The sequence below is a fragment of the Stegodyphus dumicola genome, chromosome 7 (genome assembly GCF_044657685.1).
Source record: "Stegodyphus dumicola isolate Sdum_Otavi_A_Nest chromosome 7, ASM4465768v1".
Lineage (NCBI taxonomy): Eukaryota > Metazoa > Arthropoda > Arachnida > Araneae > Eresidae > Stegodyphus > Stegodyphus dumicola.
Genome location: NC_140774.1, coordinates 55994181 through 56016503, shown reverse-complemented (window position 1 = coordinate 56016503; position 22323 = coordinate 55994181). Strand labels below are relative to the sequence as shown.

Sequence of the window (22323 nt, the reverse complement as noted above, 5' to 3'; positions counted from 1 at the left end):
TAATGAGGACCTGGGATGGAGGTTCTTGGTCTGGTGTGTCTGTTCTTTGAAATCAATTAATGAAATAACTAAAACTTTCCCACCCTCTCCCAGCATTGTTAACATTCCAAGACTTTTTGCAATTGTTTTGACCCACGAGCTTGGGTTGACTCCATGTAAAGATTGGTAACTGACTGGTTTGCAATTTGTTTAGGTTACATGTAGAACCAAAAACAAATTTATTATAAATATATGAGATTATTATTAATACAATAATGACAATTAATGATTTATATTGAATGCATAGGTAAGATAAAAATTGTAGGTTATTGTTCTCATTGTTTGACGATCTTGTGAGCAGCAAGAGTGTCTCTAATCGAGAGTTTAAGAGCATTGAGTTCTTGCCTTGTCTAACACAGTTTGTAGACTGAATTAGGTCTTCTTAACTTTTCGATTATATTTTACATCCTTTTGCATTATAACTGAAATGATTCACACCTCATAACAGCTCAAACTTTTCAACCTGTGACCCGTGGGAGACAGGCAGCATACATGAATTTCTTTTTTCTGCATGCTCGGCTGCATGCTTTAGAGAATCTGACATTAATCTTAATTTAGCTTCCCCCCCCTCCAAAAAAATTGAAAACACTTAAGATATTAGCATTCACAATGCAGTATCAGCATTACACCAATCTTACATGCATTAATTCTGCAGATGAGCTTGAAACATTCCTCATGATATGTATGTAAAGATAAACAGAAGTCTATCATCATTTAAGCATGTCACTGCTATTCAATAGAATTAACAGAGGACCATAGTGATTTTGATTGTTGTATCATTGCAATTACAGGAGTATCAGGTGCATTACTAATCAGAAGAGTTGAAATTATATATATTAATTGAGGAATTGTCTTTAAAATTATGCTAACACTAAGTACAGGAATATCATCATTGGTGAAAGGCAGTAGTAGACCAGATAATGATATGCAAACATTACTGCAATGCCCTCCAAAAAATGAAAACACACTGCTGTTGAATAATTTTGTGAAATTTTCAACATTCATGAGAAACCATTTGAAACAAATTTAATTGAACAGAATAACAGTTATCACACTGTAAGAATGCAAAGATGTGATGGGTGGAGAGATTACATAATATGGTACAAAAATTAAGTGGACAATAGAGCAATGAAATGATGTCAAATTGTCTGATAAATTTATGTTCACTTTTTTTTTTTTTTTTTTTTGTGTGTGTTCCAAACAGATGTATACATGCAAGGCATCAACGGACAAAAACTCAGCTGTGAAATGTTTAAATGTTACAGTTATTCTTTCTTTTTTTTTTATAATTTATTTATGTATTTAAATGATATATTTTTGGTTTTCAGCAAGGAATGCTTTTCTTCTTGAAGAAAAGGGGTCATGTTATTCTATCTGGAAATATAAAGTTTTTCTATAAAACTATTTTCAATGTGAAGTTAAATTTGGCCGAATTTCCAACTTACGTTTATGGAAAGATTATTTAAAGCATTCTATATTCTCAGAAGTCTGATAGAAACCTGAAAATAATATGTGGTACTTTTTTTAAAGCAAATTTTATATCTTAAAATATTTGATCTGTGAGATTATATTTCCTTGTGATTCAAATTTTTGAATCACCTGCTAATCTATAGTATTTTTGAATCACCTGCTAATCTATAGTATGCAAAGTTGTGCATAAAAATGTCTTCATAAAATATAGCTGATTTCTGTTAATGATAAACAAAACTAATTTCCTCTCCTTTAAAATCTGTTATCTTCTTTCTCCCTTCTTCTCATGGAAGAATCTGCTGTAATATTTGAACAGTGATCTGTCTCACATGGCAGTTCTTTTTCATATTTTGGAATCTTGTCTTGTAGAAAGTGTTCAATGTTAACTGCATTTTAACAAAATTATCACTGCACATCATATTCTATATTTGAAGCCTCACAGGTTAAAATAGCATACCATTTTGTTACTTTTCCGTATTGCCGGCACAAACAATAAAGTCGCCAGTAATGGTACAACTGATGCCAAACAGAATATCTTCGCTGATAACCTTTTATGCTTCATTTTCAAAACAAGTCGTAGCCATTTCTTATCAGAGTGATTGTTTCTTTCAATATACTAGCATACAATTACATAGAATTTTTACAAGATAGTTAAATTTTATGCCCTAAGATCATTCAAGGTAATTAAGTCAATTAGGATACAATCGCACTGCTCACCGGAAGGTGAAAATATAGAAAAGGCAAAGTCAAGGGTTAAATTCATTAATTCTAATGAGAATGCACTAGAGAAGTAAAGCACTGTGTTTTTACATAATTTCTGAGTAAGCTATTCGTACGAATTGAAATAATTCTTGCATTTAAACTAGTATTCTAAATTAAGATTTAACTTGAAAATAACGTAGATAATTATTGAGAGAATTAGATTTTTGTAGTGTAGTTTATGTGAGATGAAATCACTTGGGGTCACATGATAAGAATTGGCGAATCATTATGTTGAATCATGAAAGCATAGTAAATTCTTAAATTAATGTCTTTTTACAAATTTATTGTCTTTTTACAAAATTTTAAACCATATTAAAATGTTTATGCCTTCAAAATAAAAATTTCTTAGAACTAACATTTGTTAACATTTTTTATGTGTATACTGTATGCTATCACCAACAAAGTCTGCTTGGCAAGATTTGCCCTGGCAAAATGGAAAAGTACCACTTTTTTCTTCTTAATATATGATTATTTTTTCAGATAAATCATCAGATGTTATAACTTATTACTCATTCTTTGGATTGTCATAATCGCTCTTCTTTTCTAACATTTCTTATGCACATTTTGTGTATAGGGAGCAGAATTACAAGAATAGTCTGATTGGTGTCTGAGTAAGCTCTGCTATTCCAGCAAAATTATTTTGTTGTCAAGTTCAATATTAAAAATCTATTCAGGTTATTTCAAAATTCTCTGAATGGCCTAGTGTTCTTTTCTTTGAAGACTGTCAAACAGCACTTCGATAACGTTTTGATGAATGAACATAATAACTATTTTGAAAAAAGAATTTTACAGCTGCTGGAGAGGTGGCTTGAAAGTTATTGAACAAAATGGTGCTCATGTGATTCAAAAATTTTCTTATGTTTCTGTACTGCTTCATTTATGTTTATCATAAAAACTGCAAAACCTTTTGGATGACCCGATATTTGTGCTCAAAGTAATACTTTAAAAGAGTTTAATTTTTTTAAAAAAAGGTTGAATGAATGTTTATTATTTTACTTTTGAGAAATGAATAATCTTTATCTCTTATATTCAGGCATTAGAATCAGGATCCTTTCATTTTGCTCCATCTGTTAGAAGTTATATATCAGCCCTGTCACTTTATGCTTTACACTATTAAAGAAGTGCTGCAATAGTTGGGGCCCTGACGTATAATTTTTTACTGATTAGCTTAACATAATAATGCTTTAGCTACCTTCAAAATAATTCCATACTGCAGTAATATGCTTTTGTTAGTGGTCATGTAGTTTCTAGAAGCAATGTTGTGCTGTATCTTTCACAAAATGCTAATATTTTCTCCATTCATGTGTTTATCATTCTTCTCCATACATGTGTCATAATCTGGCAAATTATGTTTTTATCAGTCTAAAGAGGTAGAAATTGAAGGGGGCTAAATCAGATGAACATATGGGGTGTAGATGCACTTTAACATAATTTCTGCTAAGAACTTTATGATCATTAACCATTAACATGCTGGCATGTTGTCATGAAAAAAGATACTATTGTCTGTTTGCCACATTCTGAGGCAAAAGGATGGTGAATAGAGACAAAAATGGCAGGATTTATTTTAGTAAGTATGTGTTATCACAAGTTACAGTTGTGAGCACAGTTTCCAAACTTTTGGATGATGTTATGCATATTGTTATCATAGTAACAAAGAAATGTAGTTAGAGTTTGTGTCAGTTCTTTCTCCCTAATCAAAGGTATTGACGTCTTTAAACTGATATGGTATCCCAGAAATCTGAGTATCATGTTTTACCTAATAACTTTTTTGTCTATTAGGAAAATATCTGATTTTATCTTGATTCTTTAATGATTTTTATCGGAAATATTCAAAGTATCTTAAAATGAAACTGTTTTCATTTCTATGAGTAATCAATTATAACTCTGGAAACATGTTTGGAAATAGTATAATTAAACCGATATGTATGTAAGATGTAATTATACAGGTTATGCATAAACGTTTCACTGATAGATTGATGCTAGATTTATGGAATAAGAACTAAATTATTTAAATAATATAATCTATTAAAATATATATACCAATAATGAACAATTTATCTGTTAAAATATATATCCTATATCCTAATAATGAACAGTTTCTCAGTAATAATAATGTAATTTTTATTCACTTGTAATCAAACACTGTTTCAAGTATTATTCATGTAAATAAATAAATGCATATTAATGAATTGACATTATTATTATTATTATTATTTTTTTTAATTTTTAAGTGTGGGGAGGGTCAGTGGCTTTCGCTTGATCAAGAATTGGTCATGGAAGAAGGTGAAGTGGTTGGAACCAAAGTGCCTACTGGACATAGCCTTCTTCTCGAGGCTCATTTTGAACTTCCATGTGGTGTGTAATTTATATTTGTTCCAATTAAATAATTAAGATTTTTTGTCAAAGCAAGCTGCACAAGTTGTTTACTAACATCTTAAACATAAAAAGTTATGTTTTTTCAAAATAGTTATCATGAAAAGAAGTGTTTTGTAGTTCTTTATTCTTTAAATATTTATAAATTCATATGAAATGTATTTATTATTTCAGAAATTGTAAATATATTTGAAACTGGAATTATTTATAAAGTGAATATTGTCATGGAAATTAATTGAAAAAATTCAGAATGGTTTCAATTTGGTTGATATGTAAAGCTTAAGATTATAGATAAAACTGTATGCATAATATAATACAAATACAGGATACGTAATTTAGGTGAAGTTTAGTTGATAAATCATGATTAATAAAACATAGCCAATATTAAACCAAATAAGAATAATTAAGACCCAATAACACGCCGAATAAATACTAATTCAGAAGACAAACAACAAAAATCAGCATTATATTTACAAAATTTCCACAGGACTAGTTTCGATGGTTTTACCGAACCACCATCCTCAGCTGCAAAACCGCAAATGAACAAGATAGGAAAAAAAATGATTAGATAAGATAAGAAAGCCTGGACAAGAATAAGCAAGTGGCGCCATCTGTTGGTGAAACCAGAACTAAAGCATAATTTCTTTAAAGGCCGAAGGCAAATTTGGATTGGAATTAGGATTGTTAACTAGAACAGAAAGATTTTTATGAATGTGAAATGCCTCTAGAAAATCCAGTTCTCCAATGGAAGATGTTTTTTGAATAATTTTGGCAGCAGAAAAATTGAAAGTGTGATTTTCGGACCAACAATGTTGCGCAACAGAAGACTTCTGTGTTTCCTTTTTTCTAACATATGCCTCATGTTCCTTGACACGAAATTTTAAGGCTATTCAAAAAACATCTTCCATTGGAGAACTGGATTTTCTGGAGGCATTTCACATTCATAAAAATCTTTCTGTTCTAGTTAACGATCCTAATTCCAATCCAAATTTGCCTTCGGCCTTTAAAGAAATTATGCTTTAGTTCTGGTTTCACCAACAGATGGTGCCACTTGCTTATTCTTGTCCAGGCTTTCTTATCTTATCTAATCGTTTTTTTCCTATCTTGTTCATTTGCGGTTTTGCAGCTGAGGATGGTGGTTCGGTAAAACCATCGAAACTAGTCCTGTGGAAATTTTGTAAATATAACGCTGACTTTTGTTGTTTGTCTTCTGAATTAGCAAATAAGAATAGTTTTAAAGGTATGCTATGTTTTATGCTTCTAGTAGCCTTTCTTTCTCTGCCATATTCATAAAGTAAAGGTATTTTTGCTGGATCGGATTTAGATTTGACGCGATGCTAAGCTATTTGAGATGTGGGGCCCTTTATGTGGGATATAAGTCATTTTTTTTATATGGGATATGGTACATTTTCTGGGGGTTGCCCTAAGAAAGTGGGGGCTCTAAGTTAAAGCTTGTGCAGCTTATACGTAAATCCAGTACTGTGTTTTTGTCACCAAGGGATGATGAAACAATGAAAATATATTGTACTTTAATGTATAATTTTGTGTATGTAAGTTCAAAGGGTGACGGAACAATTAAAATCATTATTGCCATTAGAGGACTATATAAGTAATAAAAAATTGGTCTAAATAATATATTGTGGTGACAAAACAGTAACAAGCATTTTTTGGTTACTGTATATTATTGTATCACACTGCAGTTCTTTTTAGCATCCATATTGCAGTCTATTAACTATACTTCTGCAGTTTAAAAAAAAAAAAAAAAAAAAAAAAAATAGGTTGTGATAAACCATTTATATTTGAAAATCTAAATGCTGAACCAATGAATATAGGGAGGTAGACAAAAATATTTCCTTCTGATTTGTGTAGAGCATAAGTTCTCCTTGTAATTTTTGAGTTCTTGTCAGAAAGACTGTACCATTTATGAAGAAACTGTAGTAAATTAATTTCTTGGCAAAAAATGAATTAATAAATATTGATGAAAGTTATTTCATTGAATTTATATGTCAGTTCTAAGTGATATATTACTTAAAAACGGTTATAAAGTACAAAAATTATATATATATATATAAAGTATTCCTTTACAGTGTGTACATAAATTGAAATTTAAACTGATCAAGTTTGCAGTTGGGAGAGTTCTATATGAAATGATTAACTTTTGACTGATTTTGCTTTGTGAAGTTTATATACGTAAAGTATAAAATATGAAAGAAAACTAGTAACTTTAATTTGGGAATAGTCCTTTTAGTTCCTCATTTTGATTTGGCTACATTGTCTTTATGTTCTTGAAGTAGAAATGGTTTATAGTAACTTTTTGAACTGCATCTTTCAAAGTAAATCCGTTTCATGCTAGCTTATGTAATCCTGGTACAATGCGACAGCTCTTTTCCAATCCCAAATCAAAATTCCAGAAGCTTTTTCTCTATTTCCTTGCTGTTGCCAGCATGCATCTATTACCTCTGTTGTCTATCATCTGAAATGTAAGCTGTACAGAATTGTGTGTGTGTACCATACCTATAATGATGATATTTAAACATATTTATGCGTATGCTTATCAAAGCTTCATTATTATGAAATAATACTATGTTGAATCTACAGCCAGGTCTGCAAGTCTATCATTTCAATCTATGCATAAAAGCCTCTGCAAGTAATTATAGTGCAGATAAACATCTCATCTTTAATGGCAGTCATTTTATTACATATAATGCTTCATTTTTTGAGTGTGTATGCCAATATTTTATGAAGTTATGAAACAGTATAATAAATTATATCTGAAAATAGTGTTTTAAAATCTTTTCGTTTTGCTTTCCAAAAATACTGAGATGTATCATTTGACCTTCAAAAAAAAAAAAAAAAAAAAAAAAAAAAAAAAAGTTCAGCTTGAGAAATTAAACAGATGTTTTGATCTTTTATCTTTAATTATTGGTTGGAAGTTCATTGTGGTAAACATTTAACATTTGCCTGGTCTTTGTTTAGAGGACCAAACATATGGTCTACAGATGGTGTCAGTATTTTCCAATAAAAATTTAATTTCTTTGATAATTATTTTAAAAGTTACATTTTTCACATATTTCTTAAAATGGCAGTTTCAAATATTTTAATCACACTGAATATTATTTTCTTAGACTGGAACTATTTCAAAGTTTTTAAATTTTTTTTCTTAATTTTCAGAAGAGGGCATTTTAGATCCAGTTCTTGATGGTGTAATTATTTTAAAACCAATATTTTCTTTTTATATAATTTCAAAGGGAATTTTGAATAACAGTTACCATTCTCTGCATTACATATATTTACTTTCAAAAATTTATTTGCTAAATTCATTACTTTTGTGAAGTATTCATAAAAGTAATAGAATTTTATGAAGGGAAATTTTGACCTGTAGAGGCAGAACATTTTAATGATTGTTTAAAACAAATAAGTTCTCTGATTTTTCAACTATTATTTTTCCTTTCAAGAAGGCTTTTTAATGGTTAGACTTTTTAATTATTTAATGATAGGCTTGTACACTTATGTTTTAAGGAAGACTAAAACTTTAAATATTCAATTATGAAGGCAGAAATGCATGCATATTAGGAATTTATTTGCATATTGTGGGCATTTAAATGTATGCATGTTCTTCACCTTCTGTAAGAAAGTCTTACATATATTCATGTAATACAAGTAAAATACTATGTATAAACAGCTTGCTTTTTTTTAATAGACTTTTCTTTTTCCCATGCATATTTGTATTTTCTCAGTTGATTGATGACACTACGAAAGTTCAGATCAGTCTTTCCTGTAAAGGTTCAAGTCATCTTTTTCATGTCTCACTTATTCAAAAAATAAGTAGAGGGGAACCTAACCAATTTTCCTTGAAGTTTTACACAATTCTTTTTGTAGAATACATGTCCTAATTCACATAAATGCTTTGTCAAACATTTTTAATTATTCATATTTCTCATTGTAATATGTTTAAAAATAATCATGCCATAAATTGAGTAAATTATTTCCATCTTTGCCATCTTATTTCATCACATTAGTTATTAATTATAAACCAGCTATCATTCAAACCCAGTCATATTAACATAAATCATTTTCAGAATACACATTAATTTTATTTAATATGGTCCTATAGTTGATCTAAATGCTGACACTTTTTATGTATTAGATGCTATCCGTTTAAAATAACCAGGTGAAAAGTCCAGTTCTAAAGTGGATTTTTTTAAGTAAAATTTCTTTTTATGTGTCCATTCCCTCTATCAAGTAATACTATTATATGCAGAACATATTTACTGCATAAAAAGAGTGTTATCTATAATGATTTTGAGGACAATATTAAAAATTAGTCTATTCATATATTCTGTAATAATATTGTAACATGAAAATGTCTGGCAATTTAAGCTTGTTACGATTTAATACTATTAAATTTAGTGAAATCTTCTTTCGTATGTATGGGGAACCAAGATCATCTTTAGGAGTAAATATATGCATTTTTCAATATTGGGAACATGTAAAAATGTATAGATTTAACAAGTAAAATCTCTAGATATTAAATATTGAATGTTTAGCAAATCATTTCATTGTATGCAGATCATGTATTATAAGTATCTTTGAATGCAATCTCCATTTTTCAAATTACAATGTAAAATTTTTTATGACTGGTCAAATTTAACATAGCTAAAATTAGTATAATATGAGATTTGATGCAGTTTTTGTAGTTGAGTATACATTCTTGTAGATACAGAGGATGGTGTGTTAAGCAATGGTAAGAAGATTTTAAGACACTTGTAACAACTGCTTCATAAATATAATGCATGGAATTATGTGCTTTTGACGTTCTAAAATAAAAGTAAATTTAAAATGACTCATGTGTTTGTATTGCTGAGATTAAGAAGGTAATCTGTGTACATTTATAATTTTATAACACTCCTTTTCTTCATTTCAAAGATACTAGCACCATATGAAGTACTTTTTCACTGTTTCCATTAGATATGGTTTATGGCATATGCTGGATCTGATTAAGAAAGTTCTTAATATTATTGTACAGATAATTGTCCATGTTTGCTATAAATAATTATTAATTTGCCAAAGAATACTTTTTAGTCTCTTTTTTTATAATAATAACTAATTTAGTGGATACATCTTTCCTGTTACTAGATCCTAGGTATGGAGGAATCATTCTTTCTTTTCTTTTTTTTTTTCCCACCCTCTTTTTTTTTTTTTTTTTTTTTTTTTTTTTTATGTAATGTCAGACATAACTTAATTCTTGTATACCCTACTGTTTTGTCTTAAATATCAGTCCAGTTTTCAAACCTTAAAATCATATATAAGGATAAATAAGACAACATTTGTTGAAATTCTCACATACCTATAATATACATAACTTTCATGTACATCATAAATTCAAATTCAAAACTCATCCATTACATTCATTTTTAAATGCTGTTCACAGTTAGCGTGTGCAGTGGCTAATAAATAGCTCCTGGAATTTATGGTGTAAAATTAAATGATTCCCCCCCCCCCAAATTTAACTATTTTATATTAACAGCAATTCTGTATTTCTTATGCGATATGCAAAGTGTATTCAAAGTTGTATAAATTGTGCAACATAGTGCTATATTGAACATTGCATATGTATGTATTATTGTATGTTTTTCATCTTAATATTTTGTAATATGCTTCTTTATGTTGTTGTTCTTATTCTTTGAGACATACTTGTAATTTCCCTTTGGAATGGGAAGAAAAATCATTTAATGGGATTTATGGTGATTTTAAGAGATTTTCTTTTTCCAAGACATAGAAGACCTTGAGGAGGCAGAGCTCATGAAAAAGCTTGATATTTTGAACCATATTTTGGGCCAAGAGGTATATTCTTCATTTTCATTTGCATGTATTTGTTTAAGAAAATTTTTTTTAATGAAATTAATTTTGCTTTGATGATATAAGTGTCTATTAATGCATATTATTAGAAGTTTTTTAATTCGCAATTAGCAAAAAAATTTTAATTGAAATAATTCCATTTTAAATTAAATAATTATGTATTTCTTATTGTTTTAGTTTTAGAATCATAAAAAATGGGGTGTGTAATCTGCTAAGAATAATGAATTTTTGCAGGTTTTATAGAAATATTCATATCTGACTATTTAACATTAGTTATCATTTCAAAAATGAATCTGTTTTGTTTTTCATCCATTATATTATTTCTAATATGTGGAAATTTGTGTTGGTGTTTCTATATTGTGTGATCTAGAAAGTAATTTTTGTAAGTTAAATTTAGATTGTACCAATTTGTTATTTGTACAGGAAAAAAATCAGATTATTTATAAAATCAAGTTTTTGATAGATAATTTAGTAGTACTTGCATATTAGCACCTTAGTCAAATTTACCAAATTTTCAGAATGTGCCAAAATCTGGCAACCATGCATGAACCAATTCATTGGTTTTAACAAGTAACATTGCCAATTTTATATGCATTCATTTTGTTGTATTCCAAGTTCTGATGGCTTTTATAGACAAATCATGATTTTTTCAAATCTTAAACGTAATTTGAAAATATGGACTTGTGAGATTTGTTTGCAGTGCAAGAAACTGCATTAACCCTCTGAGCAGCCAGGGTTTTAGCTAAGAAAGCACAAATTTCCTAAAACTACTATGAGAACAAATTATGTTTTTGATTTTAATGTAAAACCTCTCCTTGTATTTCATACCTGGATTTGAGCCCACCAGCGGCCGAGCGGTAAAGTCGCTGAACAGTGGTAGTTAGGTCCGAGGTTCGAATCCCGCAAACAGGCTGGCTGCATGGGTGTTTTTGTGGTTTTTCCCATGTGTAACGTGTATACGAGCCAGTTTCCCTTAGAAAGCCCTCCATGAAGGCATCCCTCCCCTTAGGCAGATAGCCCTAGTGTGCTTTGCCATAATTAAATAAACCAAACCATACCTGGATTTGTTTTCTTTTGATATATTGCCTTAATTTCTTTGACATATTTTAATATGCACGCATATATACGATCTTACAGATATCACTAAAAATATTCTAGGCCGTATATATATATATATGGCCTTGCCGCTTAGAGGGTTAAAATTTCAGCTGGAATAAGGTATTTTGCTACAAAATCACTTAAGAAAATAACTGCTTTGGATCAGTTTCTAGAAGTATTGCCAAAGATTAAAATTTTCATCAGTACACATACACACCACCATCACCACAAAAAAAAAAAAAAAAAAAAAAGCTTTTAAATCGGTTTATTGATTGATTTTAGGATAAATACCTAATTAAAACTTAAGTAGATAATAATATGTATGAGTTAAAAAATAATTTTTGCAATTATAAGTCATCAATCTTTTTTTTTTTTTTTTTTTCTGTAAAAATTGTCAAGATGCAGCAACAGCATGAATGCATAAGTACTAATTTAGTTAGATTAATAACGACCAGTTACGAATGATCATTATGAATATTTCATAATAGTTAGTTACCAGTTTAGTTATATTCTTAATAATCACATCTAAATTGCAAGATTTTATTTTGCTGTAAATATAATTTTGTGTTGAAGATTTCTTCAATGATTATGTTTTTTCCACTGTAGTTGCTTTCAGTATTAAACCTACCATCAAGTGAAATATCATTGTTAGTTGATTAATCAGTCAAAAAAAAAAAAAAAAAAAAAAGCACTCAAAAGTTATTTATTTAAAATTAAGGTAACTATCTTATTGAAATTTCTAAGGGTGAAAAACTTGTGTTTACAATGCACTAGGAGAAAATCTTAATAAAATCCTAAAAAATATATAAAATCCAGTACTTTTTAAACTAAATAAAATCCTGTACTTTTTCTGAATATTTCTAGGTAAATTATGTAACATTATCATTAAAACGTTATCATTATCAATTTAAAGGAACAATTTATAAAATTTGCAAGACATCTGCATCATTTGGTATATTTGTTATATTATTTTTAATTATATGTGAATATAATTATCATTGACTATTATATTATATATTATACTAAATTATTAATTTTTTAATTTTGATTTTCTGAGTTTCTGCATAATATGAATGTAATTTTAGAATATTTTAAGAGTGAATGAAAGTTGTGTCGTTCTTCAGTTTCATGTAGATGAATCATTCAATTTCTTCAGCATAGTAAAAAATTAAAATTTTTATTTGATTGTTGCACATTATTTTATTTAAATGGTATTTAAATTGTAACACAATATACAAAGGACCTGTTTTCTGTATTATATGTTGATGCACAAACCTCATTTACAGTGTCATATTAAATCTTCATGGACTCTAGATAAAATTTAACATAGAACCCCATTTATATAATATATTTCTAATAAAATGGTAAATAATGTTATATTGTATAATAAAAGGGTGTCTGGCTTAATGAAAAATATATATATATATAATTATAGTCATAATTCACCCATACAGTCCTGTTATTTGTTTTGCCTAATGTTTTAAAAATGCATTTTCTTTGTTTGGTTTTAGTATTATCTTTTCTGTTATACATTGATCTAGATCTTCAGATATTTTTCTTTATTTATTAATGTTGATATGACTGCATTTGTTTTTATGAAATACTTAAACAAATATGGTTTCATATTTTTAATTTTATAATTTCTGCATGCCATCTTACCAGATTTAAACTGATGATCTATAATCTGGAAAAATTGATAATCCGAAATTGCCGAAGTCCCGACGAGTCCAGATTAACGAGTTTTGACCGTATTAAATTATATGCAATTTTCTTGCATTTCATTTAAACATATTTAACTAACATTTAATGAATTTTGAATTAAATCTTCTCCTTCGATAGCACATAAACCACAATACAATAAATGCACTCTTTAAAGTTCACTATATTTATTTACCATAGCGACACTTCGGCACTAGGTTAACTTAGCAGCTTTACATCTCATTCATTTTATAACTCAGAATGCACACAAATTATATCATCTGAAGAATTATCTAATCGTTGCCACATGTTCTATTCAAATATTATACTAAGTCTAAACCAATGTATAAAGAAATTAAACAAACCAAAAAAAATTTTTAAAACAGAAAGAAACAGTTTTTTACAGATGATTCAGTATTTCTCATTCAATTAATTCAGTCCTCACTTCTCTGCAAGGCTAAAATACATAAAAACTCAAAATATCTATATTAAAAATTACGAAGTAAATCTTAAACACATATTTCCTCGAATAAATTCGATGGAATAGATTAAGTATGATTTAATTCGCAGTAATAAAAGAAGGCGTTATCTTTGTTGTTGTGAAGCTCGGTTTCTCTCGATTGGCAACAAATCGCTATTCTGCCAAGTTTCAAATGTAAACAAACATGGCCGCCATGGCAAAAATAATTAGGCTTAGCCGCACTTAAACAACTTTCAAATTGTTGATAATTCTACAAATATTGCATGCAGATTTACCAAAGCATAAAAACCTTAACCGGAAGATAAGAACAACATAATTCAATCATTTTTAAAGCAAAAAATGCAAAATTTACAAACATATAAGAATAAAAAAACTGAGCTCACTTAGGTGAGTAACAGAGTGGATATATATACATATATTCATATATGTTTGGTGCAGCCGATTGCAACCAAAATACGAGGTGCATATCTACATGTTATAGCAGTCCTGCATACAAAATTTTAACGTTCTGAGGCTACTCATTTTTGAGTTATGCGAAATACGTTACGTACGCACAGACGCCACGAAAAATTCTCTTCAGAATTCATTTAAACTAGTTTTTAATATTTTTTTAGGAAAAAGAGTCCAATATTCTGTCATGCAAATCGTTAAATTGTATTCGATAGTGATAAAAATGGATATTTGCGTTGAAATATGATTCCTGAAAATTTTCGCGATTACAATCCCTTTTTTTTTTTTTTTTTTTTTAACTTCATACAAGAAAATAAAAATGGGTACACTTATTCAGAGCCCAGATAATATAGGATTATGACAAAGATGTATAGCAGCATTGCAATGTCTTTATAAAACAAATGCTGGAAAAAACCAAGTATTAATAAAATCCGAAGGACTTAAAATTAAATACTGAAATGTATTAATATGGCTTTAAATATAATTCATTATAGTCTTTAGTTTAGTTTGGAAATATTATTAAATGTAGTTCAGGTAAAATACATCAGTCTTAATCATAGCAACATATATTTTAAGGCAACAAGTTTTTCAGAATTTTACAATAATTTGCACAGGACTGTATTTAATCATATATTCTCAATGGCTTATTTGTGTTCAGTTACATGAAAAACTAATTTTCCTTCAGGATATTAAAGGAATTGGAATTAAGAAATTAAATTAACACTTTTTTCATGCACTCACAAATTTAAAGTTTCATTTCTTTCCCTGTGAAGTGAAATGATTTTAACACAATGAGTTTACAGTTAACACAATTAAAAAAACTCTTTTTAGAATTAAAAGTACAGTTTCTAAGCAAAAACAAGCTAATAACTTAAGTGATAATTCCAGAATGAATTAAGCATAATTTAATTTGCAGTAATAAAAGACGTTACTTTGTTGTTGCAAAGCTTAAATTCTTTAGATTGGCAATGAATCCACTATTCTGCTAAGTTTCAAATGTAAACAAATATGGCAGCCATGGTTAACAAAAATAAGCTTTTCCACATTTAATAAACTTGTTGATAATTCCAAAATAATTGCATGCAGGCTAACTAAAGGCATAAAAATCTTAACTGGAAGATAAGAACAATAATTCAATCATTTTTAAAGCAAAATATGCACAATTTATAAACATATAAGAATAAACGAACTGAGCTCACTGAGTAACAGAGTGGGTATATATATATACATATATATATATATATACATATTTTTATATACTTTTGGTGCTGTCGATTGCAACCAAAATGGAAGATGGACATTTACATGTTATAGCAGTCCTGTATATAAAATTTCAATGTTCTGAGACTACTCGTTTTTAAGTTATGCAAGATACATTAAACCAAAGTAAGTAACAACAAAGTATATATGTACGTACTTACAGACACTACAAACAATCGCTTCAAAATTCATTTTAAATCAGTTTTTTATTTATTTATTTATTTATTTTTTTTTTGGAAAAATCGTTCTTTATTCTGTCCTTGTGTACAGATGTCACACAAAAACATTGTTAAATTGAATTCTGCAGCAGTCAAAATGGATATTTTCTTTCAAATGTGATACCAGAAATTTTTCACGATTACAATACTTGCATTTCGTACAAGGAAGTAAAAAGTAAACCATCCATTACATTTTATGAAGATCTTTTTTTAAATCTTTATAATTATTGTTATGATAAATTGCTAAGATAATTTTCTTTATAAAAAGATTATTTCTTTATTTTTACTGGAAAACTCAGTTTTCTTAAGAATCAAAAATAAAAAAAATAAAAATGTCTTTATTATGGATATTTATGTTCAGAATGTTAGCATCTAAAATTACTTTTAATGTAATAGTAACTTAAGCATTTGGTTTCAGCAGCAACCTGTTAAGAAACAGATATACTTCCTTGTTTTGCTTTTAAGTCTGTCTTAAAGAAGCATAACTCTTAAATACAATAATAATAAAAATACATTATTAATAATAAAAATAAAATAGTGTTTTATATTGTGGTTTTCTTTGCAGATATCAAGTCTAAGGGAACAAGATAGAAGACATAATTTTTCACTTAACTGTAAGTGAGATATTAGAAATTGAGTTTTTTAGATAACAGTATACTATATTTAGAGTATTTTAAAATCAAATTGCTTGAAATAGTATATGAAAGAATAGCATGGGAAAAATTGAATAGATATTTGAAAATCTTATGGGTTTGTTAGAATACCAAAATTAAATTTTGTTCTGTTTTTTTACTATCGTAGTGATAGATAAAGTCATCAGATGCTGTAGACCATTTTGTGTTCATTTTTGAATACTTGAATGCCCTGGTTGAATAGGTGCATTAGATGCACTGGAACAGGAAGCAATAAAAATTGCTTTTTTAGTGCCCTCCCTACTATTTGAACTCCAGACTTCCTGATTGCTACCCAGACATGCTCCAATTACACCATCAGAGTCGTAGCTAGGGTTTTCAGCACCCAGGGACAACTGAAGATTTCGCACCCCCTACTGCTTGCCAAGGATGGAAAACATTTAATTCTAAAATGTTATAACATCAATTTGGTGCCCCTTGGATTCTGCGCCTGGGGAAAGATGTCCCGCCCCTTGCCCCCCCTCTAGCTATGCCTCTGTACACCATGAATGCGTGTAGTAGATAGAAAGAAAATACCTTACATTCTGTCCCATTTAAAGCATGAGTAGGGAGGTAGAGACCCATTTGCCAAATTCTGCTGGGGATGAATTACCATTGCAATGCTGCCAATAGGATTCAAACTCCCAGTTACTAGTTGGATGCGATTCTAGTTACACCAGAAAGCTTGCGGTAAGGAGGGAGAAAATAAGTTACAGACTGTAATATGAATCAGTTGTCTTTAAAATATTTATATTAAACGTTTTGCCATCTAAACTGAGAGTTTTGAAAGTTTTAGTGCAACAAATCACTAAGCTAATTTTCTTATGTAAATTGTAGTTTTATTCATTAATACAAATTTTTATTATTTATGTTAGAAATGTATTGCTTTAATTTTTCATTTTTCGAGTCCTGTTATGTTACATTTCCTGAACAGGGCATTTATCATCACATAGCATTGTAAATGTTGTCATTCTGATATATATATACACACACATACACATGCACACATGTTTATATTTTACAGATTAGAAATTAGAAAATTTTTAGTTGTTAATGTTGCACAAAATACTGCAAAATTAATTAAATAATCAAGAGGTAATAATAACACATAATTAAAATCTTGTCATTGTGGGAAATTTTCACGAGGAAAACCAGAGGGTAGGAAGGGAAAATCAAAACTGAAAATATATATATATATATATCAGTATAACAGTATTCATGCAATTTTAAAAAAATAAATAATAAAGAGTAACCTCGAGATACGAGTTTAATTCGTTCCAGCATTGTTCTCGTATAGCATATTTCTCGTATCTAGAAACAAACTTCCCCATTGAAAATAATGGAAATCCTGTTAATCCGTTCCACACCCCCCAAAAGTAACCATAAAAGTAAATTTTTCGAATAAATAATACAGTACAAAGTCCGTAATCCGAACGTCCATTATCTGGAATGATCAATAATCCAGTAAAACGTTTACTCATGCACGTTTAATGTACGCATCCACTACGCATGCACATAAAAGCGTTTACCCGTGTGCACTTCCGACAGTGAAGAAAGTAACAGAGAGGTTATTGAAAACGAAAAAATTTCAATTGAAAAGTTAGTCGGTATTCTCGACACAGCAATTACAGAACTTCAACAGTGAAACTTTGTAACTGAATAAGAAATTATGTCTGTTTATAGAATTAAAGAGAAAGTATTAGCACAAAAAATGAAGCAACTTAAACAACTTACATTGAAAGAAATGTTTAATAAAGTAAACAAATAAATATTAAGCTTTTTTTTTAAAATTTTGATACCCTTTAGATCATAATTGCTCTTTATTTCATAAATTATGGTTTCATATTTTTAATTTTATAATTTCTGCATGCCATCTTAACCAGATTTAAACTGATAATCTATAATCCAGAAAAACCCCTAATCCGGAGATGAGTCCCGACGAGTACGGACTTTGTACTGTACTGGTAGATAATATAACCATAGTTTACCTTTATGATACTTTCTGACACTAAACTGCCTTTTAACTGCTTTGCATTAATGCACACCAACAATAGCTTAACATTTTCTAGGAATTTAGGTTGGTGCTTGGAAGTAACGTTAACTCTTTTGGCTACAATTTTAATTTCTTCCTTCTTCAGAATAGTGCAGATCGCCAGTGTCGAACGGCAGTAAGGCTTCAGCAGTTCTGTCACTCTTACACCACGCTTATGTTTATATCTATGATTTCTTTCTTAATATCAACAGCCATTGCTTCCTTTGTCTTCTTTGCAGCGCTATCTGAGGCAACAATCTTCTTGAGAGGCATTGTGAAAAAATTATTTTCACATTAAATATATATATAAAAAAAAAACAATTAACTCACTAGCACACATTCACGTAGATCAAAGAACACTAAGTAATCTGATGAGGGGATCCTCTGAATCAAGCTGGATTGGAAAATAGCGCCACGCCTGCCAACAGCCTGGCTCATTGCTCATTACTCGAGTCAATGCTCTTATTTAGAGATGAATTTTTCGCTCATACTTTCCTCGTATCTCGAATTTCTCCTATATAAAGGTGCTCGTATCTCGAGGTTCCACTATAGTTGGACACTCTAAGATCTTTTTTCAAGGAGCAGCTGAAAGAATTCTCAACAGAGCCACATTTCTGAATTATGTCTGGTTGAAAATCAAAATTAATTTAAGAAAATTAAAAAAGAAATTAATTATGATACTTTACAATATGATTCATTATGCTAGCAATCTACCACTTCCTTGAGGTATTATCATTTGACAAAATGTAAACTCTGTTATCATTTCATTTAAAACAGTACATTGCTTTTTGAGAGATTTACAAGTCACATGTACTAATATTTTGTATTGTTATTTTATATTTTAATAACATCTCTAATATTTGGAACTTTCAATTTATCTTTTTCATGTGGTTTATAATATACCTAATTTATAAGCTTTGCTCTGTTCTAAGGAAAAAATTGTTTCTGGTGCTTTGTATTATGCACTTTGATATAGAATAATAGTATCAGAGCTGCCTAACAATGAGTTTCTATAATTACAATAGTGATTTTGTTTCTGAAATGTTTTAAATGTTTCATTAGAACACAGTTCCAAGAATCATAAACGTTAGCTAGTAGTTTGGATTTATTTATTATTCAATATCAGTATGTGCCCCGTGTTGTACATAAGTGGTGCACGGGGAGTCTGTACGTTCTCAAAGGGGGGAAAAAATCAGTATGTGTAAAAAAATCAAATAAATGGTCAGTACTTTACTTATATATAATTGATGCTTTGAAATGAATCCTGTTTAAAAGTGTTTTCTGTTTCTATATAAAGAAGATATTACCAGTTACACTTTGTTCCTTTAACATAGCCGGCGTCTCTGAAGATAGTGATTATACTAGTGATGTCAGTTACCCTACGGTTCAACACCCAAGTGCCTCTGTTCACCATCCCAACAGCTCGGCGTCACAATTCGGTGGAGCTGCAGAGATAACTCGCAGGGCTTCCGAGTACTCTTCGCGAGACGGGGAGAAAGCTAAGTAAGAAATTTTTCCCTTTCATTTATTATTTCAGTATAATTTTAGAAGGTTTATTTCACTGAAAACTGGCATAAACTTCTTCCTTTATTTTGTGCATTTTCCCCATTCTCTTCGTTTTAGAGTTTAATAGTTTATGCTATTATACAAGACTTTATCAGGAGTACAAATAAGTCTTCGCATTTCTTTATCAAAAACTGGGCATTTATTGTAAAAGAATGGTGTGTCATGTTTTATTTAAAGTGTTGTCCATAGCTAGCCACTACTTTTTTCCTTCTTTCTGGTAGCATACAGATACCGTATTGGAAGAGTGCTCCATCTTCTGAGGCTATCCACAATTCAACCCAGTTTTTTGTATCTTCATATGATGTGAAGGAATGCTGAGACAGGCTATGCATCATCGAATCAGAAGGAGCAATATCTGGTGAATACAGCGGAAGGGGGAATAAGTGGCACTGCGACGTGTGGATGAGCATTATCATGTAGGGGAATAATCATGTCATGTCTGGAGTAGTAGTGTACACATTTTTCTTTGAGTGCTTATCTCAGTCTCATCAGTTGTGTTCGGTAGAGAGCCCCAATAATGTTTCGTTTGGTTTGAGTAGCTCATAATACATACCACCAAGTTGATCCCACCACATACACAACATGATTATTTTTCCATGAATATTAATCTTGCCAGTGTTGAGGGTTGCCCCATTATTTCTTCTTTTTTGGGATATCACAGGTGGATCCATTTTTCATCACCAGTGGCTATACAATACAAAAAACCCCTTTCGTTTATGCTTGGCAAGCAACATGTCATGTGTGAAAAATTGGTGTTCAACGCTTCTCGGCTTCAGTTCATATAGAACCCAATTTCTTTTAAATCATTCCCAATGATTTGAAATGATGTGAAATTGCTTGTTGAATCACCCTTAATGTAAGTTCTACTTACGTTTGACATGAATCTTCATCCAATAGTGTTCCAATTCTACGTCTCCATACACCTTTTTATTCTTCTGCTCCGCTCTGTATCTTTGACATCAAATTCACTGTTCTTAAACTTTTGAAACACTTCTTAACAACTTGTCTCACTTAAGGCAGCCTCACCATATGATTCTATAAGTAATGAATGCACCTCAGCTGCAGATTTCTTCAAATTAAAGAGGTAAATCAAAACTTCCCACAAAATCGCTTATTCAGATCAAAACTCAAAATTTTTGCATGAAAAATATCTATGATGCTGATTAAAATTGCTAATATTTCATATGGTGAGGCTGCCTGTTATCTTGTTTGCCTGTTGCTGCCTGTTATCATATGTTATCTTGTTAGCAGATGTCCCACCTTATGATATGGTGCTTTATGTCAGACAATTTAACCATAACTTGCTGGTAGTGCCATTGTTTTTCAAATGGTGGAAACTTATTTGTACTCTCAATATAATTCATACTAAGCCTTTCCTCAAAAAGCATTCAAAAATGGTACTATTCTGCTATCTAGACTGGATTCAGAAATGTATGCATATGCATACATGGATGGATGGATGTGTTATGTATGCATGTATATATGTATGTGTGTATGTATGTGTATACACACATACATACATCCATACATTACATGCATACATGAACAAATTTCTGAATCCGGTTCCGATAACAGAACAGTACCTCACAAATTGATTTTTAAAAACCAGAATTGGGTTGGGATGCTTCACTCATTAAAAAAAAAGTTAATAAAAATTTGCAAGTATTTATTTCTTGAGACTTGAAATTTCAAAATTTTTTGACATGCGACATTTTTTGCATATTTATAAAATACTTTTCTTTATTCGGTACCTTCAACTGAACTAGTTATTGAAAATAACTTATATTTTGCATTTAACATAGCTGTTTAGAATACCCAGTCTATTCTTCAAAAAGGTAAACATCTGAAAAATTCTCAAATATGTGAGATATTTTTTCGTACAAATTTCAGAATAGAAAGTGATTTATGAAATGAAAGTAAAATTCAAAGAATTAAGTAAGATGATAGAGGCCTATCAATTGGAAGAATTTTCATAAGATTAGCAACATGTAAGTATAATGGGCATAATTGGTTTAACATTCATAATAGCTTTGTATGTATTTATTAGTTATTACTAAAAAGATTTTGAGAATGTATTTCCTACATTTTTCAGATACTGTCTCCTTAAAAAAATTGTTGAAGTATTCTTTCACGTCAGATTCAGTGTGATATATAGATAACAAGTTTGTGGAAACAGGACTGTAACATTCCACTAAAGTAATTGTAACTGGGATTTGTCAGAAAAGGTGTCACACCAATGGTGCATCCATATGCATCGTTGAATGCACTATTACTATAAGTGCCGATTCCTGTGGTGGAGTCAATGGAAACTAAAGTCGTGGTTGCCTTTTGGACAGTTCTGTAGTG

At 29.8% G+C, this 22323-nt stretch overlaps 1 protein-coding gene across 1 annotated transcript in view; it reads left to right on the top strand.

Moving 5' to 3' along the window:
* Positions 1-22323, top strand: part of LOC118184008 (uncharacterized) — a 62536-nt gene that overhangs the window by 14158 nt on the left and 26055 nt on the right. The window contains exons 5-8 of the mRNA XM_085821384.1: positions 4503-4626; positions 10418-10488; positions 16274-16322; positions 19746-19914. Of these exons, the coding sequence (XP_085677510.1) occupies positions 4503-4626; positions 10418-10488; positions 16274-16322; positions 19746-19914 (413 nt within the window). The remainder of the gene's footprint in view (positions 1-4502; positions 4627-10417; positions 10489-16273; positions 16323-19745; positions 19915-22323) is intronic.